This window comes from Rhinopithecus bieti, unplaced genomic scaffold (genome assembly GCF_001698545.2).
Source record: "Rhinopithecus bieti isolate Rb0 unplaced genomic scaffold, ASM169854v2 scaffold_63883, whole genome shotgun sequence".
Taxonomy (NCBI): Eukaryota; Metazoa; Chordata; class Mammalia; order Primates; family Cercopithecidae; genus Rhinopithecus; species Rhinopithecus bieti.
Genome location: NW_016824027.1, coordinates 19,919 through 32,502, shown reverse-complemented (window position 1 = coordinate 32,502; position 12,584 = coordinate 19,919). Strand labels below are relative to the sequence as shown.

At 40.1% G+C, this 12,584-nt stretch overlaps 1 protein-coding gene across 1 annotated transcript in view; it reads right to left on the bottom strand.

The window, feature by feature from the left end:
* Positions 1 to 681: 681 nt before the first annotated feature.
* LOC108521994 (BEN domain-containing protein 2-like) overlaps positions 682 to 12,584 on the bottom strand; it is a gene marked incomplete at its 3' end in the record, with an annotated part of 14,479 nt that continues 2,576 nt past the window's right edge. The window contains exons 2-4 of the mRNA XM_017862096.1: positions 10,999 to 11,211; positions 7,077 to 7,192; positions 682 to 1,096 (exon numbers count right to left, since the gene is read on the bottom strand). Of these exons, the coding sequence (XP_017717585.1) occupies positions 682 to 1,096; positions 7,077 to 7,192; positions 10,999 to 11,211 (744 nt within the window). The remainder of the gene's footprint in view (positions 1,097 to 7,076; positions 7,193 to 10,998; positions 11,212 to 12,584) is intronic.

Here is a 12,584-nt window from a genome sequence, read left to right as displayed (position 1 = left end):
TGAAAACTTCCATTTACACAAAAACTTGTATATGAATTTTCATAGCAGCCTTGCTCCTAATAGTCAAAAACTGAAAAAATAGTTTCCTTCAATAGATGAATGGTTAAACCATGGTACACCTATACCGTGGAATAGTACTTGGCAATAAAGGAACTACTGAAACACACAACTTGGTTGAGTCTCCAGGGGATTATGTTGAGTGAAAAAAAAACAATACCAAAAGATTACATACTATATGCATTCAATTAAGTGACAAAATTATAGAGATGGAGAAGAGATCACACTTGCCAAGGGTTAGGAACAGACAAGTGGGGAAAGGAAAAGGAGGGTGGGTTTGGTTATAGAAGGGCAATCCAAGCATACGTTCTGGTGATGGAACCGTTCTGTACCTTGACTATGATAGGAACATATAAACTTTCTCAAGTGATAAAATTGTTTTTAAAAAAGCCGAAAGTCAGACACACAAATGAATACAAACTACAGCCTTATGAGATGTTACCACTGGGGAAAATTGGGGAAAGGGTATCTCTCTGTATTATTTCTTACAACTACATATGAATTTATAATGATTTCAAGATAAAACTTTTAATTTAAAAAACAGCTAACACTAATTTGCATGAAGGGTGTTTTAAAATCTAGATTGAAGAATGCTATCTGTAATATGTGTCATTTCAAACTCACCCAAATTGGGATGGATGCAGAAAGATGACAAGGCTCTATCTGGGCCCACATTTTCATTTTCCAGTAGAGCAGAGTAATTCACCACACCAGGGTTATTTGCCAGACTGGGTTCTCCTCCTGACAGACCTGCCATAGGTACTGCTGTAGTAGGATCGGCAAATGAGATGACAGCATGGGTACTTTCAGCACCTCCACTGATAAAGTTACATGGCATACCGAAACAAGGAAATGAGCCACCTTGTGCGACATACGGCTGTAATAAACCTGAGGAGACAATTCTGGGATATGATGAACTCTCACTGAGGTCTTCTTCCTGCAGTTCAGGACATACTGCTGACTCAAGAGATGTTATAGCAGGGCTGGCCCAGGCATGGGTTTCCTGCCTTTCTGCTGGTGGTGGTATGCTAGACCGTACCTATCCAGGGTAAGAGAACAGAATGAGTAAAGTTATTTTCTTCGGTTCCTAGACTTCAATTTTTCCATGAGACATACAATCAAAACTTTATTGTGTAAATCCAGACGACCTCTAAAATGACACCAACCCAGTATAAATCAACTGTAACTTAAAATGAGGCTTAAAAAGTTGATTAAAAAAAAACATTCCTATGTATTTTCCTTGCAACATCATTTTCCATTGTTAAAGATAAATGCTGTACTTTGATTATATGATTTTATTCTTCTTCAACCCTGCATTTTGTACATGATAATTACTAACATAAAATACTAAGTGTTGTAATCTGTCAGACCTAAACTTCAGCATTCTTCCAAGGGAATTTTAGTCCCCCATCTGCTATTAAAGTAAGTAGAGAAAAGCCTTGCTAATCTCAGAGTTACTAGTTCTCTATCAGTTCTAACTGATTGGTGTCTTTAGGAGCTAGAGGTTTATCAAAGTTGTAAAACGTTTTGTAACACACATTTTATCAAAGGTGGTTGCTCCCAAGAACACTGCAGTTCTGAAACAGCTCCACAAAGATGGTCAACTTGCATAGTGGTATTTTCAATAAGATCTTCTACATTCTATTATACTTAAAAAATAGTAGTTCACATTTCAAAAGAAAAATAACATATGTGAAAACGCCATTAAGTCAAACGTTAACTGCTAGACACGACAAAAGTTCTCAAGCCATCAGAAATGTCTTGCTCCTATTCGAGGCCTGGCTGTAGATGACACAAAGCCAGCAGGCTGAGCTCAGGAGTCCCAACATCCCCTCTGATGCTCTACCCCGTGCAGGCACTAAGGCTGCTCTAATGCCAGCAAATGAAAGTGCTGCTATGCCTCTACACCAGCACATTGATGATGAAGACACTGCACATCAAGGAAGGTGCTATTTTACAAAAGAAATCCTCAAATCTGATAAAAGGCCAAAGACTCACTTTATAATGTTCATATGTAACATATATGTTCATCTATGTACAAATATGAAGTCTATATTATATACAGAGAGTGAGTGTTCCACTCCAGAAAGAACAGTGAGCCAAATATAACAGATGTGACTTTTGGCTTCAAGCATTTTAAAATCATACAGTCAACAACTAATCTTACAAAACCATTGAGTACACATCCCCTACGTGCCAATCAAGCATATATGACTGATAAAAATCTGAGAATTCCTCTTGAAATACACAGAAACTTTGGGCAAAAAAAAAAAAAAATACACTTAAACAAAGGGCCAGAAACATTTCCTCATTCATTCATTCAACTAAACCTTTATTGACGGCCTACCACCTGGCAGAACTACTTTGCTATGTGTTGGAAACATGGACTGAAAGAAAGCTCCTAGCTGGGCACGGTGGCTCATGCCTGTAATCCCAGCACTTTGGGAGGCCGAGACAGGCAGATCACTTGAGCTCAGAAGTTCGAGACCAGCCTGAGCAATATGGCAGAACTCCATCTCTAACAAAAACAACAACAACAACAACAATAAACTCCATCTCCGGAAAAAAAAAAACAAAAACAAAAAAGTAGCCAGGCATGGTGGCATGCACCTGTAGTCCCAGACACTTGGGAGCCTGAGGTGGGAGAATCACCTGAGCCTGGGAAGTTGAGGATACAGTGAGCCATGATTGCACCACTGCACTCCTGCCTGGGCAACGGAATGAGACCCTGTCAAAAAAAAGCTGTCCTAGAGGAACTGCCATCTCAGCTGGGAAAGAGACAAGTAAAGAGAGGATTCCAATAGACAAAGTGATTAGCAGCCTGGAACAGTGGTTTGCAAAGTGGTCCACAGACCAGCAGCATCAACATCACCGAAGCTCATTAGAAATGCCAAATTTCAGGCTGTACCCCAGACCTCTGGAGTCAGAAACTCTGAGAGTGGCAACAGTGGCCTATGTTTTCACAAGCCCCCAGTTGATTCTGATGCTCCCAGTGAGAACCACTGGGCTATGGCAATGAGGTAAATAGTGCAGGCTCTAGGGGAACATGGTTGGGGTCAAATACTAGAGTCCAGCCACTTATTGGCTGTGTGACCCTGGGCAAGTTACTTAACCTCTCTGTGCTTCAATGTCCTCATGTAGGGAATCGGAATGAAAATCTCTCTCAGGGTTCTCTTGAGGACAAGAACCTTGCTATAGTATTAGGTTAATATTAACAGTAACAACACTACACTATGCCCGGTCCAACAGTGCTCAGTGGTCTCTTCCTGTTACTATTATTACCAGCACCATGACACAGGCAGGAACAGGAGGCTAAGCGTGCACAGAAGAGTGGGCCTAACCCAGGCTGGCAGTCATGGAGAGCTTTTCAGAGGAGGTGAGGTCTGAGGTGAGAATTAAAACATGAGAAGGTGCTCGCCAGGTGAGGATGCATGGAAGGGTTTACAGGGTAGAAGAAACAGCAGATTCAAAAATACCCAGAGAGAAAAACAGGAAGCCAGATGTGAAGACAGCGAGTATCAATGACATTCCAGGAGCGAGGCTGTCATGGGAAGGAGAGAGTGAGGATGACAGCAAAGAAGGGATGGGAGGCAAGAGAAGTGGCTTCTCCAAGCTGTGGGAGAACTTGTAGAGGGGAAGGAGGGACAGGGACTGGAGCCAGAGGAGAGAGAGAGGGACGCCCGATGGGGGGCAGCTCTGAGTTCGGGGAGGGGACTAGATGCAAAAAGCAGCAAGGATGTCAGCCCCGGCCACTAGAATGGTCGGGAAGGGGTCAGAAGAAGGGCGGGGATGGGGGCAGCTGGTTGGCTGTGGGGACAGATATGAGGAGTTGGAGGAGAGGACTGCCCCAGGCGCTCCACTGTCTCCAGGAGTGAAGAGGCAGGAATAGGGGGCTGAGATAGGCCGGGGACTGCCAACAGAGGGGGTCCTCCTCTGCTCCCAGCTAAGCAGGACGGAGGTGGACTCAAGAGGGAACTGGGATGAAAGAACAAGGCATGCTGCAGCGCCACCCCTGTGATCTAGAACGGGCAGGGGAGGAAAGAGCCAACTCCTTAGGAGCAATGGAGAGGAGCCATTGGGGCCATTTCAGGCTGACCGTGGCCCTAGGCACCTCCTCCCACAGATACTGCCTCCCACCCCAGTGTGCAGGCTTGCCGAGGGGGACCCTGGTCTAGCAGTGCAGGGGAGGCAGGCTGGGGAGAACCTGCTCCCTACCTTCCCAGCTCGCCCCTGTACCCACTTCCCCCCAAGACTGCATGTGTCCCTTGGAAGCCCTCCACTTCTGTTCTCCCCCATGATCGTGATAAATGCCCAAACAATTTCACTTTCCAAAATATTTTAGCCCATTCCATTCAAGAAACATTATACACGGTAAGAAACATTTTTTTTTTTCTAATAAACCTTCATTACCTCTGGCTTATAACTCACAAAATCCCCGGTAATCACATCTTTACCAACATGGTGATTCTTACAAGGAAAAGAAGGAAACAAAGCTCATTGTCAGATGAAAAGAAGCATACAGATTCAGGAGAGAGAGCTATTTCCTTAAGCCTGAGTTCAGAGTAATTCTACAGTGTATATGAAGACTGAAAAAGAATCCAAATTGCTTTCTTGGAATATATTTGGCAATGAGCATTTAATATAATATAAAGATTCAAAGTCTGGCATACACTCATTAATGATACTTCCCATGTTACGGCCTAAGAAAAATTTATAATCAAACCAAAACAAATATCAAAGAAAGAAAAAGTTCAGACTTCTATTTCAGTTTTCAAAAGGACCTAAGCTATTTGTGAATCAAGAGACTTTCGCCCATTCGCAACATCTCCTACAATACAGAAAAGATAGATTTGCAGAATTGAGGTCCTGTTAACCAGCTACACTTAAGACATCCCATTTTCATTCAAGCTTAACGCCATTACTATACTTGTGGAAATAAACGAGTTTCTAGCACCCAAGAACTGCTTTAAAAGCAATGTGTGTCTACCATGACAAAGAACGCAAAGATGTTCAATGGGCATTGATGTCAATGAAACCCAACAGTGACACTCTGTGGACCAAAACAGGACACAACTTACACCACCTATTTTTCTTATAAATCAATCTGTAAAGTCATCTCTAAAATATTTTTTTGGAGTAAGGCAGCGTATAGCAATCAATAAACCAAACAGTAAATACACCATTATAGTGTTCGAAAAACTCTAGGGTTTCTAAGGATGAATTGTGGCGTCCATAAAAATTAATTTTACACATAAACATGACCAAGTAGTTATTCTACTCTCTTTGTTTCAAAATACATAATAAAGAGAAAAAATTAACTGAATTATGCCCAGCATTACAGAACTTATTAGAAGCCAAAATTTTATCAACTATTATAATAATAGTTAGTAATAGTAAACAACAATATTACCATCTTACCTCTGTTAATAGTGTCATGCTTCCAAAGTGCTTTCAGAATAATTATCTACAAACACCATACCTGGGCAATAATTAGCATTATCCCCAAAAATGAAAACATTGGAAGGCTGATAGAAGTTAACGAAATTGCCTACACTCAACTGCTAGGTGGCCCTGATATCCACATCCTTATAGGTAAAGGTAAACAAACATACATTTCTGTTAAGCCAAATTATATCATATGTTTAAATAAATCTATTTTATTCAACTTCAGAATCAAAAAAGCACAGGGTAAATATACGCCGGTAAATGAAAACATACGACCCACTTAGAAAAGCTGAGCACATTTCTCATGAACTCAATACCCCATCCTACCCGATACTTCCAGCTCCCAGGTAGTTTACCCCAAATAATGTAAACTCAGGTTCACAAAGAGACGCATAAGCGGTTCATAGATCACCATTCACTCCTAATACCCGAAACCCTCGCAACAACCCAAAATGTCCCCATCAACAAGAACGGATAGCCGGTCAGTGGCTCCATTGAGCCTGTAATGGCCGCAGGGCTTGGGAGCTGAGGCCAGGCAAGACTCGTATCCGGTGAGGTTCAGGAGTCTTGAGCAGCACCCTGGGCCAACAGATTGGTCGAAACACCATCTCTATAAACAAATCACAAAAAATTAGCCAAATGCGGCTGCGGGCCCTTAATTCCAACTAGTCACGAGCTATATGAAGAACGCTGAACCTGCGAGTGAGTTCGCATTGAGCCAAGATGGGTCGTGCACTGCACCCAACCTGGGATAAAAGAGCAAGACTTTCGTCTCAGGCGAAAAAAATGGTAAGCAGATTATCGATATTCATATGACAGAATACACTACAGCAATGAACAGGACTGTAATATTAATACTATGAAACAATCCCAAACATTATTCTAAGGAAACCGAAAAGACAGACCAAAACAGTACATACGCACAATTCTCCATTTACGTGCTAATTCTAGAACACGGTCAACTCATCCTAGGATCGGAAAAAAACATCAAAATGTATTTCCTCCAACAAGTTAGGGGGAGTATGGGACTTACTGGGAAGAGGTCCAGGCACTTCTAGGGTGAATGAACAATGTTTGCATTACCCATAAGCTTTTTTTTTTTTTTTTCTTTTTTTTTGGAGACAGAGATTATTCTGTCACCCAGGCTGTGTGCGCAGTGCACAATCTTCGGCTCACTGCAACCTCTGCCGTCACCAGGTTCAAGCGAGTTCTCCTGCCTCAGCCGCCTCCCGAGTACCTAGGACTGCAGGCATGCACCACCACACCCAGCTAATTTTTTTGTATTTTTAGTAGAGATGGAGTTTCACCATGTTGACCAGGCTGGTCTCAAACTCCTGACCTCAGGTGATCTACCTGCCTTGGCCTCCCAAAGTGCTGGGATTACAGGTGTGAGCCACCACGCCCGGCCAAAATGTTTATTATCTTCACGGGGTGTAAGTATACACATTTTTCAAAACTCACTGATTTGTGCATTTGACTGCATGAAATTCAACTCCATTTCTTAAAAAGAAATACAGCAGAATGAAAAGAACAAAGAGAGATTTTCACTTTAATAAACAAACCATAATATCTACCTCTGGAGTAGATAATCTTCCTCTTTTTGGCAAATCCACTTCCTCTGAGTTGTAACTGTATCTTCTTAAATGTACTGGGCATTTGATCTGTGAAATGGTTTGGTCACCATGGGCTACTGTGAAGCAATGCATAAAAAAGTTATTTCATACACTACTCTCTTAATAACCTTAATACAGATATGTTCTCAGAATGCTAACTCAAACTGAATTGGACTTTGGGTTGAATTTTAGAGTGACAAAACAAGAATTCTTCCATGACCAATTTAGAGTAACTCTTTTAAAACTGAAGGGCTATATTACCCATAACTAGGAATAAGAATCAAATCAAATGCAATTGCAAACTGTGAAGTAACTGCTTAGTAACTTAAAGCCTACACAGTAAATGCTGGAAACAAATGAACAAGAGAATGCAAGGGCTAACTGCTTTTGTAAAGGAGCCCCAAAAGGCCCTTGACTAAGGAGACGGCATTGTGTCCAAAATGTAAGCCAGGAATCTATTCTAGATCAGACCCCCACCACTATGTGGGCTGGACAGACCACTAGAGACACCACCTCCTCATCTGCCAGGTTAACATCAGTTGAGATGATCTCTAAGGTCCATTTCAGCTTTCAAGTTAGGATTGCCTTATTAAAGTTTATATTAATCCTAAATAAATGGATGAGAAATGTAAGCCAAACAATCTAGAATTAGGAAGGTCTAGTTATGGCTCTGAGTCACTTGACTACGGAACTAGAAGACACTGGCCACAACAGTATTGGATTATATCTTGTACTAGAGATTTGCATTGAAAGCCTGCATCACAGTGACTGGGAGGGACACTTGAATGAAAGAGCTACTTCACTTAAACCTTCCTGAACCAGGGCAGTAATGAGAGGCACAATTAAGGGATTCAGGTTTCATCTCTTTCCTGTTCCCTTTCATTCTACAGTAGAGATCCTAATGACCAAGGACCCAAAAGAGAGAAATCAAAAGGGGATAAAGAAAATGGGAGAACTCTCAAGTTAGATAAACACAGACTAAAGTTATATAGAAATATCAAGTTATAAAATACCTCCAGGCTGGATCCAGTGGCTCACACCTGTAATCCCAACATTTTAGGAGGCTGAGGCAGGAGGATCACTTGAGCTCAAGAGTTGGAGACCAGCCTGGGCAACATAGCAAGATATCTCTACTAAAAATTTTTTAAAAATTAGCTGGCATGGTGGCATGCACCTGTCATCCCAGCTACTGGGAAGGCTGAGGTGGGAGAATTGCTTGAGCCCAAGAGGTTGAAGCTGCAGTGAGCTGTGATCGTGCCACTGCACTCCAGCCTGGGTGACAGAGTGAGACCCTGTCTCAAAAAATATAATAATAATAATAAAAGATACAGTAAGATACCTCCAAGATGAGCTGTAACTTCAACCAAATTTTATTTTTTAAGCTGTTTGAGTTTTTTCTGACTATAATACAAGCTATAAGTAATTAAATTCAGATGTATTCAAACAAAGGAACTACACAGCAATGAGAATAATCCAACTATTGCAGCACATAGCAAGAAGTAAAAAAAAAGCCAGACACAAGCCGGGTGTGGTGGCACGTGCCTATAGTTCCAGCTACACAGGAGCTGAGGCAGGAGGATCAATTGAGCCCAGGAGTTCAAGTACAGCATGGGCAACACGGCAGGACCCTGTTTCTAAAAAAAAAGCCAGATATAAAAGAGAGTATAGCATATGATTCAATTGGTATAAAACTCAAAAACAGAAAAAAGTAATCTATGGTAGGAGAAGTCAGGATAGTGGTTACCTTACAAAGAAGAGTAGTGACTGAAAGGGGGTGGATAAGGTTCTAGGGAGCTCATAACCTTATATTTCTTGGTATGGGTGCTGGTTATATGCATGTATTAGTTTGAAAATTATTTAAGCTGTATATTTATGATGTGTGCATATTTTGCATGTCATATAACTTCCATAAAAAGTTCACCTATGGCTGGGCATGGTGGCTCATGCCTGTAATCCCAGCACTTTGGGGGGCTGAGGCAGGCGGATCGCTTGAGGCCAGGAGTTCAAGACCAGCCTGGCCAACAATCCCTCTCTATTAAAAATACAAAATTAGCTGGGTGTGTGGTGCATGTCTGTAATCCCAGGCTACTCGAGAGGCGAGGCAGAAGAGTCGCTGAGCCCCGGAGGCAGAGATTGCAGTGAGCCCGAGATCCACACCAAACTGCCACTCCCCAACCTGGGCGACAGAGAGAGACTCCACATCAAAAAAAAAAAAGAAAGTTATAAAAAATTCAGGCTCATTATAAAATAATTCAGAATCTAAATAAAAAGAGAAAGCAATCCATCAGCAATAAATATTGTAACCTTTAAATACATTTATTTATCTTACTCATATATTTTTTAAGCAATTTTGTGTCTCATTTATAATTTTAAAATATTTTAAATGCCTGCATAATATTCCATTTTATGGTTGTCCAGAGGTTCTGTTATCTGTTTTCCACTGTGGGACATTTATATGGCTTCTAATTTTTCACTATTTTGATATAATGATGTGTATACATTGAAAGGCAAACATTTATCATTTTAATCATTTGTAAATATACAATTCAGTGGCATTAAATATATTCAGAGACTTGTATAACGATCATCACTATCTATATCCAAAATATTTCTATCATCCCCAACATACACTCTGTACCCATTACACTCTCTCTCACCTCAGTCCCTGGTAACCTCTATTCTACTTTCTGTCTCCATTATATCAGATGTTCTATAACACACTAAAGAAGTATCCTGCTAGCCCTGCTTATAGTTTTAAAACCAAAACAGATAAGTGGTATCAAACTGCTTTTTTGGTATCAGATCAGGGATCAGCAAACCATAACCTGTGGACCAAATCCGCTTTGCCACCTGCTTTTGTATAGCTCATAAGCTAAGATGTTATGGAGTTTTTTACATTTCTAAATTATGGGGCGGGGGGGAGAACATTTCATGAAATGGAAAAATTACAGGAAATTCAAATTTCAACGACCATAAAGTTTTATTGAAACACAGCCACAACCATCTGTTTACATATCAGCTGCTTTCATGCTATAAAGGCAGAGTTAAATACTTAAAGCAGAGACCTTATGGCCTGTGAAGCCTAAAATATTTACAATCTGGCCCCTTACAGAAAAAATGTACCTGTCTCCAACATAAGCAATAACATTTCCATGTTTTGAAGAGAAGAAAATCCAATTCTCTAAGCAAAGGGTAAAGAATAAATTGTCATATAGCTAAGGAAGAAATATTCCAAGGAATTAACGTCTCATGCTCTCTGTACAAGTGAGGATGTGGAGGGTCTCACATTTCCTAGAGAGCCATTCAAAGGACCAGTGGGCTATAGCAGTTCTGGTTGCAGGACTCCACTTTCCATGGGGTCTTGGACGCTAATGTAAATTTCAAATTCCAATTGTTTATTGTTGGCATGTAGTACAGTGATTAAGTTTTGTATATTAACCTGTTTCCTGCAACCTTGCTATAATCACTTATGACTTCCAGGAGATTTTTGTTGATTCTTTGAGACTTTCTACATAGATAATCACGCCACCTGCTCCATGGACTCTTGACTCAAGCTGTTATTCCTAGAAGTTCAGTTTTAGCTTTTTACTTTTGCATTGCCACCAAATTGTTATAATTATAGTTGCCAGATATAAATAATTGTTCAAAGAGAATATATTCTCCCCAATGCTTCCTGGGACTGTCTTACACAGAACAAAGGATACATGGCAAAGGTTAAGTGAAGGGAAAACGCAAGCAGAAGTAAACGTTGTGGTATTACCACAAAGCTAAGCCCTCTGGTCATAACTAATTATTGTAAAGGTTACAGAAATATTTGAGCAATTTACTGGAAATGGGGACCAGAGAGCAAAATTTTGCCAAGGAGGAAATTTAACAAAATTACCATATGACATTTGGAGTGGACGGTGATGGTCATCACTGCCGCCTGGAAAATTTGGTTCTGTTGCTGTGTCATCAGTGGGATTATCTGCTGTGTCATAAGTGGAATTATTTGCTATGTCATCAGTGGAATTATCTGCTGTTTCAGAATCTTCCACTATCTCAATACTGTAATCATTGTTATCATCACTGTCGTCAACAGTTACAATAAAAAAATCTAAGAATAAGCAAAGAGAAAGATTAGATTCAATACCACATTAAATAAACAGTTTCTTGAGGAAGCTACCTTATAAAGTTATAGACTGTTTAAAAAACATATTTTAGCTGAAAATTTGTATTATGTATTTTTATATCTGTAATCATTACAAGTTAGCTAATGAACCAATAGTAGGAAGTTTTGAAGTATGTATATACATATGTATGCGTATACACACATAGACTACTATCTCTAGTACTTCCAATTTCGTAGAGCAATAAATTTCTTCTCATTTAAGAAATGTGGCCAGCTGGCCCATGCCACAGTGTTCAATGATATCCTTTTAACTTAAATGATGCAACTGGTGTTAAGTAGACATACTTGTGGTGACCATGATGTTCTAAACTTGTTCTCTAAAAACTAATATTAGCGTCTATGATGACTGATAATGCAGAAATAAAGTGCAAAAGTAAATGTTGTTATGAAATGAATTAAATCTGAATCTCACAAAATGTGAAATAGGTAACCACAAATATACCAGATGTGAAATATCAACTCAGTAAACCATTTTAATGAACACGAAAACACATTATGCAAAATGTCTAAGATCAAAATAAGCTTTATTTCTTAAAGCTGGCCTGAAAAAGAACACATTTAAGCTTGAAGTATTTACTCAGAGATCACATTTAAACTACATCATAACTTGGATTTATTCTATTTATTTCAAAAAGACTAATGCAGGAGAATAAAATAATTAGCTAGTGTGAGGGGCATGTGATGATTTGAAAATGGTACTAAATTAGGAATCACAGAATGAAGGTTCCAATTCAGGCTCTGTAATTATCCAGAGGTATGACCGTTGGGCTAGATAAATTGACTCTTTTGCCTCTGTTTCCTCACCCATAAAAAGTGTGGTTTTTTTAAGAGTCACTCTGAAGTCTACTTAATAGTCTTCATGGAAAAAAAATATAACATTAGAAACCACTTAATTATCTAAACCAAAGTATTAAATAAACAAAAGCTTAAATAAATTATGGTATTTCTCTGAGCTGGAATGGTATATTGCCAATAAGAAGTGTGTTCTCAGGCAGGGCGCGGTAACGAATGCCTGTAATCCCAGTACTTTGGGAGGCCAAGTGGGGCAGATCGCTTGAGCTCAGAAGTTCGAGACCAACCTGGGCAACATGGCAAAATTCCGTCTCTACCAAAAAATAATAATGATAATAATAACACAAAAATTAGCCATGCATGGTGGCATGCGCCTGTAGTCCCAGTTACTCGGGAGGCTGAGGTGAGATGGCTTGAATCTGGGAGGCTGAGGTTGCAGTGAGCCAGGATCCCGCCACTGCACTCCAGCCTGGGGGACAAAACGAGACCTTGTCTCAAACAAAAAA